Source organism: Callorhinus ursinus, unplaced genomic scaffold, assembly GCF_003265705.2.
Source record: "Callorhinus ursinus isolate GAN/ISIS: 27379988/994484 unplaced genomic scaffold, GSC_fseal_2.0 scaffold102, whole genome shotgun sequence".
NCBI classification, from domain to species: Eukaryota; Metazoa; Chordata; class Mammalia; order Carnivora; family Otariidae; genus Callorhinus; species Callorhinus ursinus.
The window spans coordinates 1,374,189-1,393,460 of NW_027397164.1; the positions used below are offsets into that span (position 1 = coordinate 1,374,189).

General features: G+C 60.1%; 1 protein-coding gene across 2 annotated transcripts; it reads right to left on the reverse strand.

The window, feature by feature from the left end:
- Positions 1–385: 385 nt before the first annotated feature.
- Positions 386–19,147, reverse strand: PLCD3 (phospholipase C delta 3). Of its 2 annotated transcripts, none has more exons than XM_025861832.2 (15): positions 18,339–19,147; positions 9,273–9,434; positions 8,935–9,163; positions 8,534–8,663; positions 7,400–7,628; positions 6,529–6,730; positions 6,202–6,346; positions 5,082–5,234; positions 3,865–4,002; positions 3,596–3,746; positions 2,659–2,775; positions 1,843–2,009; positions 1,449–1,584; positions 1,226–1,375; positions 386–1,029 (listed from the first exon to the last, which is right to left on the reverse strand). In XM_025861832.2, the coding sequence occupies exons 1-15, from the start codon at positions 18,475–18,477 to the stop codon at positions 941–943; spliced, it is 2,337 nt and encodes a 778-aa protein (XP_025717617.2). In that variant the 5' UTR covers positions 18,478–19,147; the 3' UTR covers positions 386–940. The 2 variants fall into 2 exon arrangements, with proteins under 2 accessions (XP_025717617.2, XP_073745243.1); XM_073889142.1 differs by lacking the exon at positions 18,339–19,147 and adding an exon at positions 14,771–14,813.
- Between the last annotated feature and the right edge of the window lie 125 nt (positions 19,148–19,272).

The window sequence follows — 19,272 nt, forward strand, 5'->3', positions numbered from 1 at the left end:
GTGGAAGGAGAGCCCCAAGTCTTGGATTCATCTACTGAATACACGGGGGCCTTGAATGCAGCTGAACCCAGAAAGCGGCGGTCTGTGTGAGGTCCCTCAGAGTCCTGACGCCGTCCCCTTTTAGGACATAACAGTTCTGCCTGGCAGAAGCCCACACCGCCCCCACCCCCCGGCCACCTGCTCCCTCCCCATTCAAGGCCCTTCATGGTGAGGGGGCAGGGGGAGCTTGTGACTTGGTGTCCCCACAGTCTCATGGTGCTGGAAGCAAGTCTAAGCCAAGAGGAGGGGACAGGCTATTTTGAGCTGGGGCCTCTCCTCTGCCCGTCCCACCCCCACCGGCTCCCAGAAGTGCTCCGGTACGGCAGTAGTAAAATAAACTGGCTGCTTTATCTTTTAAAATCGATAGTTTTGTTTTACTGTCCTCTCCCCGGGCCCTTCTGTGACACAAGTTAAAATCTACTCCCAGGCTTCCTCGGAAAGGGAGCTCAAGTTCAAGAGCAGCAGGGAGGAGCCCAGGAAAGCCTGGAGAGGGGAGGGCCTTGGGGGGTGGCTAATGCCTGGGCTGGGGTGAAGGCAAGGAGGGGGCTGGACTACTTTGGGGGAAGGAGGCTGGGATGGGCCCCCCTGGGGGGCAGAGAAGAGCTGAAGGCTCACATGTTCTCCCCAAATCTGGCAGCAACAGGCCTGGCTCTTCATGAGCCACGAGGGAGTAGGCCAAGAATCGGAGGCACTAGGGAGAAGAGCAATGGCCTGTTCTTAGGAGGGACCAAAGCAGCCTCCAGCACCCCGTTGAGACCAGAGTGGAGTGGGCAAAGCGAGCAGGCTGGAGGGCCTGGGCCTCCCTCCACCCCTCCACCCTTCCACTCCAGAGGAGGAGACGGCCTCTGCCACGGGATGCACACTGGCACCCGAAGAACCCCGGCATGGGTCAGTCCTGCCCTCAGAAGCTCTGGATGTGGATGTGGACGAAGAGCGTGGCTGGTGACAGCGAGGCCCCGTCCTTGGAAAGCAGGTGGATGTGGCGGTACCCTGTGGGGAGCACAGCCACGTGTCAGGCTCTCTGCCCGCCCCCCCCCCCCCCCCCGCCAGCAGGGCCAGGACCGCAGGGGCGCAAACCACCTCCCACCCCTGGGCTCAGGGCAAGCTCTCGGAGGACACGCAAAGCCCAGGTGAATAGGGTCTTGGAGGCCCAGACCTCCCCCCATCCCTCTCCGTCCCCGCCAACCTTGCTTCAGGCTGCTGAGAGGCAGTGTAAACTGGCCCACAAAGTCATTGGGGGAGGTGGTGTCGTAATCTTCCACCACGAACCGGACCAGCACCAGCTCTGGAGCCCGCAACTGGAACTGCAGGGTCTGCCCCCAGCGGGGGTTGAAGCCTAGGGCGGAGGCATGAGTCAGGAGCCAGCCGGCCCCCAGGCCCACGCTGCTGCCACCAGCACGCCCACCCACCGTTGTTGAGCACGTAGTTGGTCTCCTTTCGAGCACAGTCTGCGGGCACCCCATGGATCTCAACACGCACCAGGGGGTCCACGATGGAGTTTGGCTTCTCAGTGTTTAGCTTGGGCAGCTGCTGCGCCGTCAGCACCTGCAGGGGACGAAGGGGAGCTTCGCTCTGGCCCCTGCTCGGGCCCGCGGCTGCCTGTCCCCTCGGTTAGGGCAGGAAGCCCCTTGCCCTCAGCACTCACCCGGACCCTGCCCACATGAGGACCGAGAGTCAGACTGCCCTCACCCCAAGCCATCCCCAGGCCGCCACCATCTGGAACCAAAGGCTGGCGCCCTGCCGGCTAGGACCCCTCCGGAGCTAGCTGTGACCCCGGGGTACGGCCTGGTCCAGGCTGCTGACCTGGATGGTGAGAGTAGTTCTGGGGGGTCCAGGGCACTCGGGGTCAAAGGTTGTGTCGGGCTGCCGCAGGCGGGCGGGCTTCAGGATGTAGCCGCACCGCCCGTTGACGAGAAAGCGCCCGGCATTGAGGTCCATCTCGTAGCCTGGTGTCTGGAAGTTCAAGGCCACTGTGGACATAGTGGGGTCAGGGCAGGGGCTCTTAGTGTCCCTCCTCTCACCACTCTGTTTCGGGGTCTCACTGCCCACCCCCACCGGGGCTTAGGGGGTGCATCACGGCAGCCAAGGGACCCAGCCCCCATTGTCACCTACACTTTATCCCTGGTATAGGGTGGGGCTGAACATAGGCCCAGGCCAGAGTGGCGTCCGAGAAACCCTGCGGTCTCCATATCTGCGCTCAAGGGGACCGTATTCCCCTCCTTTGCTCCTTTGTTGGGGCTCAGCATCCCTCCAGAGCCCACTCCTGTCTGTTGATTCCGTGGGACTGCCAGGGGTGTGTGTGTGTGTGTGTGTGTGTGTGTGTGTGTGTGTGTGTGTGTGTGTGTGTGTGTCGGGGGCACATGGGAGTAGAGATTTTGAACTTTTGTCTTCATAAAAAATGTGAGACTTTTACACTGTCAGGAAGAAATGAGTCTGATTTGTTTTCCCACCTAATTTCCTGACCATTATTTTAATCATTGTTATGACCAAGAAAACACCTCTTTCCACCTTCTGGAAAGCTGTCTGGCCCCACCCCTGCCCGGGGCTCTCATGGCTCCCTGGAGGCCGCCCCCCACGGCAGCGCCCTGCCCCCCGGTCCCTACTGCTGTCCCCACTCACCCAGCTGACAACCTGAGTTCCACATCTCCTGGGGGCTGTAGTTGGCCGAGTTCATCCGCAGCCCCAGTGGGTAGACGCGGGTCAGGTGGCGGGCATTGTGCCTGACGAAGCTGTTCCCTGAGGGAGAGTTGGGGCAGGACTCTGATGGCCCCTCACGCAGTGCCAGGGCCTGTAACTCCCTCTGTCCCAGCTGCAGGGACAAGCTGGGAACAGAGGCTGAACTCCCGCGGCCCCAGGTCCGCCTACCCCAGGGCTGAGAGGACCTCCCAGACAAGGCTGCTGAAGCCCAGAGAGGGCCAAGGACCCCCTTCCACACCCCGGCCCTGCACCCCAGCCCCAACCCCCCGCATCCTGCCCCCACCTCAGTGCCTGGAACACGGGGCCCCAGACTGACATCCGGCTCTAATCCCGCCTCCCCCATGCACTCCTCCAGCAGCGCTGTGGGTCCTCCAGGCCTTTGTCCAACCTGCTCCTCCAGCCTGGAAGCCCCTTCCCCTTCTTCACCTGGCCCCTTCCACCCCATCCTTTGGTCTGGGGTCCCGGCACGCCTCCCCTGCTCCAGAGCCCTTCCCTGACCTCACGCCCTCTGCCCGGCTTCCCCTGTCCCTGCCACAGCCCACTGGTCACCCTGCACCGGCACTCCCACCTATGTCTGGCCCTGTCACTAGGCTTGAGTCCGGCGAAGGCAGGCAGCAGCCTCCCTCCTCCCTGGACCCTCTTCCTTCCACCCATGCCGGCCCGGTGCCGGGCAGGTGCCAGGCGCTCATTCCCTGAGCCCCGAACTGGGGACCTCCTGACCCCCTCACTGGCCCTGAAGTCCTCTTAAGTCTCCTTTCCAGACCAACTTCAGGATTGCCCCCCCCACCCCGCGCCACCAGGAGCCTGCCGGCCTCCACGGCGCCTCCGGCCCCCAGACAACCGATGTCCCAGCTCCTACCTGCCTCTCGGATGAGCTTCTTGGCCTTGCGCTCGTTGAGGGAGCTGACCTGGCAGGGCTGGGGCGGCACCTGGTTGGGGCGCAGGGTCTGCAGGCGGGTGGCACAGCAGTACACGGCCAGGGCCGACAGCTCGGGGGAGATCTGCTTGGCCTGGGAGATGAGCCTCAGAGGGGGTCTACCGGCTCCTGCGCCTCTGTCCTCCTGGCTCCCCCTCCCCTCCCCAAGCAGCTGCTCCCTGCCCCAGCCGGGCGCCCGCCGTCCCACTCACCCGCCGCCTCTGTTCTGTGGCCTCTGCCTCCTCTTCTTCCTCTTCCTCTTCCTCCTCCTGGTCGGACAGCATTCGACCATCCTCGCTGCGAGCAGCTGACAGCTTCTTCCCCTTCACCAGGACCCGGCCCTTCAGCTGCTGTAGGGACCCCACGTGGAGAGATTATGCCCTCTCGCCCATCAGTCACACAACCACCGCTACGTGAGGGGCTGACCCGGGGGCGCAGGAAAGGCCACGCCAAGATGAGGGATGCTTCTAGCAGGAAAAAATGGGAAACAACACATAGCGCCACCAACAGGGGGACTGGCGAGGGAGGTCCCTCCTGACAAGAATACGACACGGTAGCCTTTCCAATGAATGACGCAGCTCGGGACCGGAAGAGAAGGAGCCCGCTTCCCAAAAGATCTCCTGTGACAAAAGTGACTGTAGAACATGTAATCCCATGAGCTTCCTTGTGTAACATTTGAAAGAGAGGACAGTTCTGCACTTAGGTATAGACGCACGGGAAAATTCTGGAAAGACGCACAAGAAACTTAAAGATGGTTACTTCCTGTGAAATAGAACGAGGGCAAACAAAAACCGCTTTTCATTGTATACACTTTTGTACAGCTCGATTTTTTTTAACCGTGTTTGTTTCATGCTAATAAAAAAATCAAATCACACACACACACACACAGGTGAATCAACATTCTCTGCATATTTGGATTGAGAGTAGGAGGAGAGTTTTCTCAAGGAGCCGGAAAAACACAAATGTCCCGAGGAGGCAGATAAAATGTTCTGGCGTTTGGGAGGAAGAACCACCCCAGGCCAGAGAGCTAGGGAATTTCCTCAGATCACAGGAAGGGGTTGTTTACGCTGAGCGAAAATTCCAAGCAGGTGGCGCTCGGCTGGGAAGGGAGCTTCAGGTAGAGAGCACGCGCCACTCTAGGCCTCGGAGGTGGCCGTGGCTGAGGTTGCAGGGACTCTCTAGGCAGGGCAGCGAAGTGGGGCGGCGGGGGGGCACGGAAGGCCCTGAATAGGGCAGGGTGGGTCTAGTCAAGACTGGTGGGTAGGAGAGTGACGAGACCGTGGGGTGGCAGATGTCAGAGGAACTCGGGGAGGTTGAGGCAGAGAGAGGTGTGGGGTCTCGACCTGCGGAGGTGGCATCGCGGGGGTGGATGGTGGACCACAGCCGGGTCCTCCTCCACCCGGGCTGAGAGTCCGGGGGCATTCATTACCTCTGGGGATGGCAGTTCTTCCAGGTTCTGGGCATCCAGCGCTTCTGTCACCAGCGCGTCTCCCAGGATGGTGCGAAGGTGGTGGGCCATGACAGCCTGCTGCTCCAGCCCACAGTGGTTCTCCAGGGACAGGATGACAGGGTATGGCGACAGCTGGGGGGGAGGGGCAGCAACTCAGAGCCACCTCCCCCTCCCCCTCCCAGGACCCCCATTACACCTGGCCCCCAACCCCCTTCAGGACAGGCAGGCAAAGGCATTCTGGGGGGGCTGAGTAGGTGGAACGGGGCCAGTGTGTTTTTGGGGGGACAGAGGTCAGATCTGGGGTCTCAGGGAAAGGGTGGAATGTCTGGGAAGCTGAGGGCAGCTGCAGGAGTGGTTTTGTTGTATAAATGCCCTTTATATGTTAATGACATTGGCCATGTTGTTTATGTTACACACTCCCCCCAGCCCATAATTTTTTAAAGTTTATTTATTTAGGGCGCCTGGGTGGCTCAGATGGTTAAGCGTCTGCCTTCGGCTCAGGTCATGATCCCGGGGTCCTGGGATCGAGTCCCGCATCAGGCTCCCTACTCCTTGGGAGCCTGCTTCTCCCTCTGCCTCTCTCTCTCTGTCTCTCTCTGTCTCTCATGAATAAATAAATAAAATCTTTAAAAAAAAAAGCTTATTTATTTATTTTTTTTTTAGTAATCTCTACACCCAGTGTGGGGCTCGAACTCACGACTCCAAGATCAAGAGTCGCACACTCTCCTGACTGAGCCAGCCTGGTGCCCCCAAGCCCACCAATTTTTGAGGGTAAGATTTGCGTATAGCTTGACAGAAGTCGCAATTTTATGCAGACTTCTCTTTCATGGCTTTCTCCTTGGGAGTCATGATTAAAATGTCCTTCCCTACCTGCAAGGTTTTCTTCTGGACATTTTGTGATTTTACTGCAATTACTAAACATCAGGGTAGAGGAAGGGAGCCTCTCACTCAGCTTTCTTCTACCCCTTTGGCCAGCTGTCCCAGCAGCACTTGGTGAGTGAGCGATTCTCTGGGCAGGGCGGTTTCTTCTGGAAGGACAGAGGACGCTGGGGTCACTGGGGAGGCTCTGGGGCTGGGCATGGGGGTCCTGGGAGCTCACAGTGAAGGCGTGGTCGCGCACGGTCTGGACCACGTCTCGGAAGAGGATCTTGGAAGTGAGGGTGTGGCCGTGATAGATGATGGGTTCCCCTCCTGGCCCCTCCCAGCAGTCCAGCTCCACACAGCGACATCCCTGGGCAAAAGCCCTGCGGATAGACAGATGGGTGGCGGAGGGGTCATGCGGGAGCCCCGGAACAGAGCAATGGCCAGGCTGAGCCAGGTTGCCGCCCCACCCCGCTCATAAAGCCCACAGTATGATTTGAGCCCCATGGCATTCCCAAGCTGGGTTCCCAGATGTGTTCACCCCAACCATCCCCCGCTAGGGTACCTGACATAGGCCTCGGTGCTGCTGAGCCCCCCGATCTGAGAGTCGGTCAGATAGGTGTTGTGTGAGGAGGAGATGAAGTAGTGGGAGAGGGGCTGGTCCATGTCCTGGAACACGCATGTGTGGGCCGGGTCCAGAGCAGCCCCTTCGGGTGACAACAGGTACATCATGAAGCCATCCAGTGTCATCAGCTCATGCTGCTTGGCTGCAGGACAGGCAGAAGAGAGTGTCAGGCCACCGGGAGGATCCCCACGTCTGGCCCCACAGGCCCCCAAAGCTCACTCAGCTTAGTAATAATGAGCACCTAGCTACTGACTGGACTCTACGTAAGTTAGGCCATTTAGGCTTTTTTTTTTTTTTTTAAGATTTTATTTATTTATTTGACAGAGAGACAGCGAGAGAGGGAACACAAGCAGGGGGCATGGGAGAGGGAGAAGCAGGCTTCCCGCCGAGCAGGGAGCCCCACTGGGGGCTCGATCCCGGGACTCCAGGATCACGACCTGAGCCGAAGGCAGACGCTTAACAACTGAGCCACCCAGGCGCCCCGCCATTTAGTTTGTTTAAAGTGATCTCTACACCCAACGTGGGGTTCGAACTCATGACCCCAAGATCAAGAATCGCACGCTCTATCACCTGAGCCAGCCAGGCGCCCCCATAAGTCACGCCATTTAATTTTCAGCCAAACCCTATGAGGCAGGTGCACTACTAAATCCATGTCACAGATGTGGCAGCTGAGTCTCCGAGAGGCAAGGTAACCTGCCCAAGATGGCCCCCACAGCCAATAATCGTAGAGCCCACTTAGCTAGAAGTCCCCGGACCTGTCAGATGCTGAGACAGGGCCGTGGTGACCCTAACCCGTCTATCAGACCCCGACCTGTCTCGTTGAGCTCATAGGTGTGGATGAGCTTCTGGGCACGGGCCAGGGTGGCGGTGTCCTCGCCCTGGTCCTTCAGGAACTCCAGCAGCTCCGGGGCGCTCAGCACACGGTCCTCGCCCGAGTACTGATGGAAGATGTCCTCCAGCTCGGGCCGTTTCAGCAACCCCCGCAGAAACTCCTCAATCTCAGCCCCCTCCAGCCGCTCATTGTTGGAGTGGTCGCACTCCTGGAAGGCAGGGCGCGGCGCAGCTCAGAGGGGGAGGACGCCCTGGGAAAGCCGGCCCGCACCGACGGATCCGTCATCGACCCTGCCGGGCAGCCGGGGGTCCCCCAGCCCCCAGGCAGAAAAACCGGGTGCTAGCGAGGAGGCTCTGGGTGTCACGCAAGCTCACACAGCTGGTACGCTGCAGGGCTGGGATTCTAAGGAAGGTCTCTTGGCTTTAGTGCCTTTCCCCCTGCACCATGACCTACCCTCCAAAATCAAGATATGGGAGGAAAAGCAGTGACCCCCCGGGGGGCGGGACTGGCCATAATCCCTCCTCCTGTGTGTGTGCAGGGCCGGCCTTCCGTCCCCAAAGCCACACCCAGGGTCAGTGAGCCACAAATAACTGAATCCCGTGGAGCTGTGGGCCCAGGTGGACCGGCGCCACGGCTCCCGCCTCTTGCCTGTCTCAGGTGGGTCAGTCACCACCCACACGGGCGTCTGCCGTGTGCTCTGGCCCAGCCGCCGACACCGAGTTCACCCCCGTGCACCCCCGTCAGTGCTCCCACGTGTGGGGTGTATCCGGTCACGCGGGGAGGCGCCCCGTGTGTCATAGTGGAGGAGGGAGTGCACGGGAGCCCGGGAGCCGACTCCTGCCTGCACGCCCACGTGTAAGCCCTGCACGGTCACAGCTTTGCTGCTCACTCTGGGGCTGCGGGGGGGGTCCTCCCCATCCCTGGGCTCTGCCTGAGGATGAGGAAAGAAGTCCCGGGCCAGCACGCCCATCCTGGCCCAGCGCCCTCAGGGGAGTGCAAAAGGCCAACTAGGCCCAGATGTGGACTCTCCACAGGGAGAGGCCGCTCTGTGCACAAAGGCTGGGGGCGCGGGACGCGGGTGCCTCAGAGGTGGGAGTGGGGGCAGGTGCCCACCTTGAAGAGGCGGTAGGCATACATGTCATTCATGTCCACATTGACCATTCTGAGCAGGCTCTTGATCTCCTTGAAGCTCATCTTACTGTCCTGGTCCGAGTCAGCCCGGTGCAGGTAGGCGTGGATCCAGGTGTGGGCGCTCAGGAAATACCAGCGACAGCCTGGGCACCGCCGCCCCCCCCCACCCCACACAGGTGACTGCCAGGGACGCCCCCGCCGCCTGGGTCTAGGGGCTGTACTTCCCCTCTGCCCGCGGCCTCCACGGGGCCGAGACCGGGCTCCCCAGGGACCGGAGACCGCGTGGTCACCCTCTGTTCTGAAGACCAGGGGCTCTGGCTCCGCCCGCGGGTCCCAGGGGACGGGTCCTCCCTCCCTGCCACCCTACCACCCGGGCAGGATATTGGTCGAGGCGCTCGCGCTGGCTCATGGCGTCGAGGCGCGCGCGCAGCTTGGCCAGGCCGCGCACCCAGCGCTGCGCCTCCTCGGCCGTGGCCGCCGCCAGGTCCAAGTTCTTGCGGCGGCCCTTGAAGGCGATGGTGAGGCAGCGCGCCGGCGGGAAGGCGCCCCCGAAGCGCCGCAGGCCCTCGGACTGGTGGCCCTCGCGGACGGCCTCGATGTGCTGCACGAAGACTGCAGGGGGGGGGCGGGGGGGGGACGGAGCACGCGCGGCCGGGTCAGGGCCGCTGTCACCGGGGCCGCTGTCCCCACAGCCCACCCCGCGCCCGCCGCCCCGGCTCACAGATGTGCTGCGACGGCGCGCGCGGGATGCGCCGCTGGAACCACACGCTCAGGCCGTCCTCCTGCAGCCGGTACAGCCGCTCCTTGTGCCACGTCCGCGAGCGGATCTTGCAGAGCCGGGAGCCCCGCAGCATGGCGCGCACGTCCTCGTCCTCCGTCAGGCCTGCGGGGGCGGGGGGCAGAGGCCGGAGGGCGTCGGGGGAGGGGGGCGCCCAGGCCTTGCCCCTCGCTCCCTCCACCCTCTTCCCAGCCTTGCGAGCCCTCACCGGCCACTCGTCCTCTCCTAGAGCGTAACACGTCCCCAGTACTGGATTTGGCCTTAGGCTCCTGAGCCCCCAAGGCCACGCTTGGTGTGTCCCACCCAAGCCCCCCTGTGGGGGGAGCACCAGTACCTCCTGTCTCGGTCAAGCAACTGCCTCCAGAGGCCCTTAGAGCAAAGCAGTCCCTCAGGTGGCGCCTGGGACTTAGGCCTCCCTAAAGGTCACCCTCTGCCACTCCCTTCCAACCCGGTCTTCAGACTTCAAGACCAGAGTCTGCCACCAACAGCCTTTTCCCTTGAGGCGAAACCCTGACATCAAGAAGGTAGTCTCACTATCTAACCTAAATCTCTCTTGCTGCAATCCAAGCTCCTCGCCTCTGCGTTCCCCAAGACAAGGGAGGACAGCAGAGGCCACTTGGGCTCCAGGGTCACAGGCCAAGGACTGCAGGACCAGCCCTGCCAAGGCCAGCCGGGGGCTGATGTCCAGGTGTCCTCTTTGTGTCCCGCTGAAAGCGTGGTCTCCGGTGACACTGGGCCCGCCCCCGTGCCCAGCCATTGTCACAATCCCACCTCACCCCACCTGTGCTCTCCACAGTGTCCACCTTCCTCAGTGAGTAGAAATGCTTACAAAACATCTACCGCATGCCAGGCCCTACTCATGAATTCACACACGAGAAAACGAGTACAGAGAAGCTTAAGGAACTTGCCAGAATGCCATGGCTACAAAGTGGTGGAAGCAGGCTTCAAACCCTGGAGGTCAGGCTCCAGCACATTTACCCGTGGCCACTACACTGAACTCTGTCCCTTGTCCTTGCTATCGTGGTGGGGGTGGGGGTGGTGCAGAATTTAAATTCAGGGGCCCGGGGAGGCAAATCCCAACCCTGGCACTTCTGAGTTACACAGCCTTGGTGACAGGAACCCGTGACTGCTCTAGGCCCTGTGTTCGCCATGCACGCAGTGAAGCCGGCAGGAGCACCCGCGGCCAAGTCGGAACTTCAGGGAAGACCCCGCCCGTCCTGGGGGTGCCACGTCCTGCTCTCGTTTGTCGAGTTACAGGTCAGTACCAAAGGTTTACGAGCCAGAAAGAGTGGGAACCCGGCAAACTGGAGGGTCCATGCCCTTTGGAAGGAGGAGGGCAGCTAGGTGTGGATGAGGGCCCAGAGTTTCCAGAGAACAGGAAGCTGGAGTAGTATGTGAAGCCTCCGGACTTTTCAACGTTGGCAACTACATCAAATTGAAACAAAAACCCCCTAAAACACCACTGTGTGAGCCAAATGAAACAGGACAGTGGGTGTCTCTTCCTCCCTTTATTTTAACAAGCCCCCAATACTGGGTTTGACGTTAGGCCTTTGTGGCCCCAAGGCCCCTGTTTGTTGTGAACTCTGACCTCTGAAACCAAGCCGAAGTCCCTGGGCCTTCTCTCACTCTCTCTGGGGGCCTTTGTAGGATCCTTCTTGTCTCTCTTCCTCACACAGGACTCCTTCAAGGACCAGCTCACACACCATCTCCTACAGGAAGCCTTCCTTGATTTGTCCTCAAATGGGCATTCTCCCTCCCTGATCACCAACAGCACTTTCTAATTTAACTAAAACATCCCACCCAAATTGTAATTTCAGCAAACTTTAATAAACCCAAGGACAGGGACAAAGTCTTATATCCACACCTCAGTGTTCATCCCAGAGCCAGGTTCACAGCCAGGGTTTTCTGAAAGGGGAGGACGAGCCATGTCGGCAGATGTACCGACAACTCGGGAACTAAGTGCATTCTACCCCCAGCGCTACCTTATCTGTCCTTTCCTTGGGGGTCAGGGTTTCTGAACCCAGGCTGTGATCGGAATCACCTGGAGGAGTGATTCCGATCACAGCACAGACGTTCTTGTCTGGCAGGTGTGGGTTGGGACTTCGGTATCGATGTTTAAAAATCTCCCCTGTGACTTTGAGGGTGACTGTGATTGAAAATCAGGGCCTCAGGGCCAGGAGGAGAAGCCTGCCATGCAGAGGAGCCTATGGTCCCCGTTGGGGCTAGCCTGTGGCTTTAATGGCTCCAAAGGGTCTCTCAGGATTCAGACCGGCCTCCTGGGTCTGAATTGTGCCCATTCAGTGCCCCCTAGCTAGGGAGGGGAGGTGGAACCCTCCTCTTTCCAGACAAAGAGCTAGAACGTGGCACACACCAGGCCAAGAGACTCACCAGACCCTCAGCCCTCCGCACTCACATCTGGGCAACTTCTGAATTTCCTCAGCCTGAGAAGCAATGGGTTGGGGGGCAGGACATTTGGGAAACCTGTAGTGCGGCCACAACTGAGCACAGCCCTCCTCTACCTCCTCAGCTGTGGGAAAGGAACTCCCTGTTCCCGTGACAACCAGGCAGAGCCTGGGGCCACCTCCCCTGACCCTGCCAGCCCTCAGATGCCAAGCCCATAGTTGGGGAGGGTGCGGGGAGAAGGGGGGCTAGTGAATGACTAAGGCCGGAAATGGAGGTGAGTCACCGAGGGCCTGCTTTGTCCAGAGGATTCTGCAAACAGGACATCGAGACAGGGAGCCTGAACTTCTGATCAGCCCTCCGCTGGAATAGGTTCCCATGTTGAGGGGGCCCCTGCCCCTGGCCCTCATCCTCAGCTCCCCAGGAGCCTGTTGGGGGAAAGGGTGACATCCCAGTCTGCCCGCCCAGCTGGCACTGGCCTCTGGATCTCCCTGCTTCTCGGACCACATTGCCTCCGAAACACGTATCCATTGGAAAAGCCAGAGTTCAGTGCCAGGCTGAGCCAGGTGCTGAGTCCCTGCCTGGGCAGGTGACACTATTTCCCCATTGCTTCAGCTTCTGAGCCCTGGGGTAGCGAAGGGATTGCGGTTCCAGACAGGAAGGGCAGGATCAACAGAGGTAAGGGGGTGAGGCCAGGAGGAGGGCCCAGGCCTTAGGCAGTGGTGCTGGGAGGCACCTGGCTCTCTGCCCAGGCACCCAGTCAACATTTATAGGTCCTGCCAGGGCCCAAACCCACAGATGCTTCCTCAACCTCATTCCTACCTGCTTGGAGCAGGTGTACAAGTTTCCTGCCTCCTGTGCTTCCAGTGGGTTATCTATCTAAACATCCCAGCCTTGAACGTGGAGCTGGGCTGGGCCAGTGCCATGGCCACCTTGACTGAACAGAGGGGGAACAATCATGAAACAGCAGCAGTAAAAATGATGAACAATAGGCAAAAGATAGAAACCACCCAAATGTCCATCAACAGATGAATGGAGAAGCAAAAGCGGGTACAGACATACCGTGGAATATTATTCAGCCGTAAAGAGGAGGGGCATCTGGTCTAGTCTACGTGGATGAACCTTGACAACATTATGCTAAGTGAAATAAGCCTGTCATAAAAGGATAGATAATTGTATGATTCCATTTATATGCGGTGTCTATAGTCAAATTCATCGGGACCAATTGTATGTCCCATACACCTCAATAAAAAAAATTCAGGGACAGAATATAATTAGAAGTTACCAGGGCCTACGGGAAGGGAGGAAGGGGGAAATTACTGGTTAATGGCTACAGAGGGGTTTTTGTTTGTTTAGGGTAATGGAAAAGTTTTGGAACTAGCACAACATTATGAATGCCTAACACTGTGCGTGTAATTAATGCCACTCAATTAGCCACTTCTAAATGGTGAAAATGGTCCATTTTATGATATATATATATTTTTTACCACGACTTAAAAAATTAGTAACATAATAGGCCAGAAACCACTGTATGCTTTAAATGGGTGAACTGTATGATATGTGAATTCATATCTCAGTAAAGCTATTCAAGAGGTACAGAGCAGCTAACGTATCCAGGGTCCCGAGTCTGCAGGTGGTGGATCCCGAATGCATTGAGAGTTGGGGGTGCCTTAACCTCGAATGAGCTAACGCGCAGGTGCGCTCAGTTTAGGGCCTGGCCCGCAGTGGGCACTCACTAAATCATAATAAAGTGAGGCGGGGGCCGGGGGAGGGGGGAGGGGGAGGAGGGGGCCCAGGTATTCCCGCACATCTGTCCCCCCCGGTCTCATGGTCTCCAGCTGGGCCCTTCTTCAGCCCAGTTCAGTGTTGTCAGCTGGGGCTCAGACACCTTCTCTGGGCCAACTGCTTATCTCAGCCCCCAGAGACGGGCCAGGGGGAGGTGAGGAATGGACAGCCCGGTTTCCCGACTATCACCTTCAGCCTGGGCGGTTTGGTCTGTGTGTGGTCTGCGGCCTCAGCAGTTCTGTGTCAGTGGCCAAGGCCGGGGGCAGGAGGCTGTTTTCAGTGGCAGACCTGGAAGGGCCATGGGGAGGCCAGGTCCATCCCTGATCCTCAACCCACCCACCCCTCACCCCTGGCCCGTTTTCGTAGATGGGCCACTGGAATTATGAGAGGGCAAGCTGTGTGCGCCCACAATAGTGTGGGTCACCCAAGCCCAGGAAGGACGCAGGGGCCGTGGCCGTGTGGTGGTGGGCAGAGGCCAGAGCTGGCCATCGGTGGGGGTGAGGGTGTGCTATGGGGGTACAGCGAGTGTAGACAAGAGGGGTAATACGTAGGCAGCAGGGTGTGCAAGTGGTAGGCCTCGAGCAAGGGGGGTGTGTGTGCACACAGGGTGTGTGCGCTGGTGTGTGCGCGTGCTCTGCACACTCAGGAAGGGCACCCGGGGCTCCAGCAGGAATGTGAGAATGCAGTGAGTAGCAACAGCACAGAGCTTCATGCCAAGGGGGGGAGGAGAGGAAGAGAAGCTTTTCCTAATGCTTCTGGGGGGGAACACACGATGGTGAGGGGTCCCAGACCCCTTCCCAGCCTAATTCTCTGGCCAGCAGGCAGCCCCAGCTCTTCAGGTACCAAGGCTGTCCCCCGGCCGGGACTGGCTGCCACACCCAGCGCCAGAGACCAGTGGAGCTCAGCGCCAGAGTCCATAACATTCCTGGGAGAGTCAACGCAGTCAGAAAAGGCAGGCGGTGCCTCCCCTGTCCCTGGCCAGACACAGTGCCACCGACGGTGGCGGCACCCTTCCGGGCAGGGCCAGAACAGGCATGAAAGCCGATCTGGGGGGCAGAGGTCGTAGGAGGGGGCCTCCCCAGAGCCGAAGAAGGAGGAGAGGGGAGGGAGGCCACACGGCATGACAGGGCCAGCCCCCTAGTCCTGCCTGGCATACCCCGGCTTAGCCAGCACGGCCGCCCAACTCTCCCTCCCACCAGCCCAGGCACCTGCCAGGACCCCCACCTGCCAACTCCACACACGGCAGCCCCACTCACCCTCCAGGAGACATCCTGGGCTGGCCATAGCGAGAGCCCTCTGGCCCCCGTGGCACTTGGTGGATGCTTGCGGGCCGGGAAAGAGAGGGAACGGGATTCTGCCCACTCAGAGCTCTGCTCACTGGGAGGATTAGCGGCAAGGGCGGAGCATGAGGGGCGCGGGCACAGACAGGGGCTCTGGGGAGATAGGGCTGTCAGATGAAATTCGGGATGCCCAGTTAAATTCACATTTCGGATAAACAACAAGTAATGTTTTAGTATGAGTTTGTCCCAAATGATCTGTTGTTTATTTGAAACTCACGTTTAACGGGGCATCCTGTATTTTATGTGGTAAGCCTATGAGGACACGTCTGGGGGCTGGCAGGGCCTCTGTTGGGGAGAGGAGTAGCACAGATCACTCACTCCCTCATTGTGATAGGAGTTTGGACCTGGGGCCAGACGCCTGGGTTCAAATCCTCTCTCAGCTCCTTCCCAGCGTTGAACTTCTCCAAATCTCAGTTTCTCGTTTGTAAGATGAGGCTTATGGTACCACATAGCTCATACAATTGTGAGCATTAAAGGAGTTAATAGGTGAAAAGCCCTCGCTCAGTGTTATAAAGGTGTTAATTAGTATTCATTAATTCTGGCAATAAAGAGCCAACACTGAAACCTAGGCTTTGGCGGCTGCCTCCTTAGCCATGTGGGCCTCGGGCTGGAGACTTCACCCCCGCCAGTTGATCTGCCCTGTGAGGCCTGCAGCAGCACCTTCTCCTCCGGGGTGCCGAGGATTAAGTAGGTTCCTGCCAGACGCAAGCTCAGCAAGCTCAGCAAGCTCAGCACTCCGTCTGGCTCCGCAGGTGCTCCCTGAGCTCCAGCTCTCTCCAGCTATTCCCTGGCTTCCTGGGGACAGCTAAGCCTGCAACCCCGGGGGGTGGGGGGGTAGGAGGTGGTGTTCCTCCCTCCTTCGCATCATCCCAGTTCCCCCTCAAGATGACCCAAAAAGCCCTTTCTTTCCCTTTGGCCCCTCTGAGCCTTTGACCTCCAAGCCACTCCCTGCTCTAGTCTCTTGACCTGAAATAAAATCTGTTGTCTGTTAGCCTAAGGGGTGTGGCCATGACCGTGATAGGGGGCAGCCCTGAGAGCCATCTGGGGAGGAGCCACGGCTGCTGTGGCGGTGGGAGCTCCCTGGGTGGTGGGCCTGGCCTTGATGGCCTGACAGGCAGGGCCCCAGGACGCCTGGGTTGTGTCTCCACCCTGTTCCTGGAGTCAGTGAGGCCTGGGGAAGGGGCATTCCCCAGAAACTGGACATTCCTTTCTCGGCAGTCACTCAGCAGGACAGGGCAGCGGTGGGAAGGGAGGACAGCCCGGGTGACATTCTGCCACCCACACAGGTCCTGACAATGTCACTAGGATGGGATGCCCCCGTGCAGCTTTACTCATGCCATGAAGCTGAGTCCTGGGCTCAGCTGTAATTACCTGTCTGCGAGTATCTCCTGCTACTAAACTGTGTGCTCCCCGAGGGCAAAGTACTGTGATATTCATCTCCGTGGCCCTAGCCCTTGGCACAGTGCCACGACACATGACAGGGCTAAGCAAACGTATGTGGAATGAAGAAGCAGGTGGGTATGGGGGGGCAGCACCCCAGCCCTCCCACAGCATCCGCCACCTCTGCTTCTGCTTCTCTGGCCCCACACCAGCCCCGGATGTCTCGGTGACCAGCCCTGGATGTCTCGGTGACCAGCCCCGGATGTCTCGGTGGCACCTCAACTCCCCACAGCCATCCCCCTCTCCCCAAGACCCAGAGAATGACACTGCCACCCACCAGAGACACCTTTCAGATCCCATCAACTGCAGAGTCCAGCCCAGTCCACCTCCCAGGTGGTTCTAGAATGCAACTCGGTTGCTCCAGCCCAAGTCTGAGCCCCACCATAGCTTGACCAACCGATTCCTCAGTCTCCTTCCCATGGTTCTTTTTGATTCACCCCTGCCTTCGTCCTCAGCCTCCCTCCCATGGTTCTCTTTGATTCACCCCTGCCTTCATCCAATGTGCTTCTACTCTGCCTGAGCCCTGCCTCCCTCCTCCTGCCTGAGACCTTCTGGGGCTCCTGCTGCCCCCAGGGCAAATCCATAACTCTATAAGGAGAGGCCTTGAGGATCTGGCCCCCACCTGCCTCTCCCCCACGCCTCGCTCCAGTCTCCCTCTGGCTCTGGGGTGCAGGCAGGGCCCTCGCCGGCTCCCCAGCAACTAATTTGTCCCCTCCCTTCCTAGTGTGGTTTCTTTGCCTCAATGTCTGACCTCCTTGCTGATGCCTCCACTCTCTAAAGGGCCAGAACTGTGTCTGTCTTATTTGTTGCTGAATCCCAGGACAGAGCATACTATAGGCACTCAATAGATGTCTGCCGAATGCATGAATGATTGAAGGGTAAGGCAGAGATCATGTGTCTTATGTCTCTGTAAGGAGAGTGCCAGGTTCAGTGCTCAGAACGTAGAGCTCAGTCAATTCAGATCGCATGAGTGACAGGAGGTAGAAGTAAGAACAAGGTGGGGGGCAGTGACAAAGAGAAGGCAAGACTGGCAATCGGTCCCCTGAATTCTGCCCCAAGATCCACACTGGTCTCCTGGGCAACCCTGCCCTGTTCCCCCAGCCCCACACCCACCTCTCCATCATTAACTATTTACCAACAGCAGTTCGAACACACCATTTCAGTTTCACTGTGCGTTTTCTACAACACTCGCACACATTCCCCACTCCCAGTTGGCCACACTTTGCCCAGGCTCTGAGCGGTCCCTTCGGCAGTGTGGCTGCACACAGCCTCCATTTCAGCCCTTGCCCTTAACTAGCTGGGTGGCCACTGACAAATTCTTCGACTTCTCTGAGTCAGTTTCCTCATCTGTGAAATGGGAATTATACCAGGTACCTCTCAGGAGAGTGAGGAAGACTGGGTGATGCCACCTCTGTAACCACCCAATGCAGCCGGACTCTGGGAGATGCCTAATGAGCCACACTGTACATTCCTTCCCTACAGTCACTTCCCCCAAACCTGAGACTCTGCCTTTCTGACTCCAAGGACAGTATTCTCACCAGTTCGACCAGTCCTACCAGTGCCGCGTGGCTGCTGCAACCCCTGTGGGGGCCGCAGGGCTGGAGGGCTGGCTTGAGAGGCCGGCCTCTTCCCCAGTTCCCCTGCCCCGCTAAGGGCGGCCAAGAACCCAGGATGCCCCGGGGGCGCCCGCGGACCCTGGAAGGCACAGGGTGCTGGGGAGGCGGGTGAGGGACACCCCCAGACTGTCTCCCCCACTCTAGGCACCAGGTCCTCCGGGACCCCGATCCTCGCCCGGCGCCCAAACTCCCACTCCAGCACGCCCGGCGGGCGCCTCCTGGTGGGAAGCGAAGGCCACCGGCGCGCCTCGCTCGGCCCCGGAACGTCGGGTGACCGAAGCTGCGACCCCCCCAAGCCGGAACGGTGCTGGCATTCCGACCCTCGCAGCCCGGGAAGCCCACGACGGCTCGCCCGCACACCCCCGCCGTCCCAAGCGGCCCCCCGGGGCAGTCCGCGCCCACCCCGCACGCCCCCGTCGGTCACTGACCCATCTTCTTCAGCGCCCGCAGCCCGGGCCTCTTGCTGCCGCCGTCCGGGGGCGCGAGAGCGACCGGCGTCGCGACCTGGGCCGGCACCGGGGGCTCCTCGGGCCGGCGGCGGCAGCTCCTCCAGCGGCCGCACAGCATGGCTCGGTGGGGGCCGGGGCCGGGCCGGGGGTCTGCGCGCGGGGCCAAGGCAGCGGGGACGCCGCTCCGGCCCGGCCCCGGCTCTGCGCGCGGTCCCGAGCGGAGAAACTTAGCGGCGCGGGGAGGGAGTAGGGGAGAGGTGGTGTCGGGAGCGGGGAGAGAGGGAGGGACAAGGTCGGGAGAAGGAGGGACGGGGGGGCGGGGCCGAGGACGGCGCCGGGGGAGGTGCGAGGCGGTGGCAGGGAGCGGGGGGCGGGGGGGGACCCCAGGCCGGGAGGTGTGTCCTCCGCGAGGTGTGGGAAGGGAAGGGGGCCGGCTCGCGTCCCACCCCCCCCCGAGTCTCCGCGTCCGTCCGCCGCTCGCGAGTCCGCCTCCCGGTCCTGCAAGCGGTCCTCGGCTCCCGGCCCCACCGGTGACCCGAGCCTCTATTCGGGGGGTGGGGGGCCGGCGGAGGGGCAAGGATTGTCCTCTGCCACAGACACTCCGTTCTCTGGATCCTGACTCGAGGCGGACTCAGGACCCCTCTCCATCTTTCCCTTCCCTGGCCTGGCGTGAGGCCTCAGAAGGGAGCCAGACAGGGGACTGAGTCTGCGGGGCGCCTCGTGCTGGGCCAAGGGTCCTCGGGCCGGCCTGGAAAGCCGAGAGAACCCCGAGAGCTGAGCCAGGAGGGAGGGCAGCGCAAAGTGGAGGGTTGGGGGAGGGGGGAGGGAGGGGTGGGGGTAGGAAGCCTTTGCTGTGACGTCATAGGATTAACCCTCTCCGAGCCAGGCCAGTTGCAGGCCCTACAGTGGCAGA

What these genes read in the sequence shown, in the direction of transcription:
- PLCD3 (XM_025861832.2), bottom strand. Translation starts at nt 18,477, where the DNA reads ATGCTGTGCGGCCGCTGGAGGAGCTGCCGCCGCCGGCCCGAGGAGCCC. An exon ending in GAAGCTCATCCGAGAGGCAG is followed by an intron (nt 2,776 to 3,595) that starts GTAGGAGCTGGG and finishes ACTCTCCCTCAG; the next exon opens with GGAACAGCTTCGTCAGGCAC. An exon ending in GAACTACTCTCACCATCCAG is followed by an intron (nt 1,585 to 1,842) that starts GTCAGCAGCCTG and finishes CGTCCCCTGCAG; the next exon opens with GTGCTGACGGCGCAGCAGCT.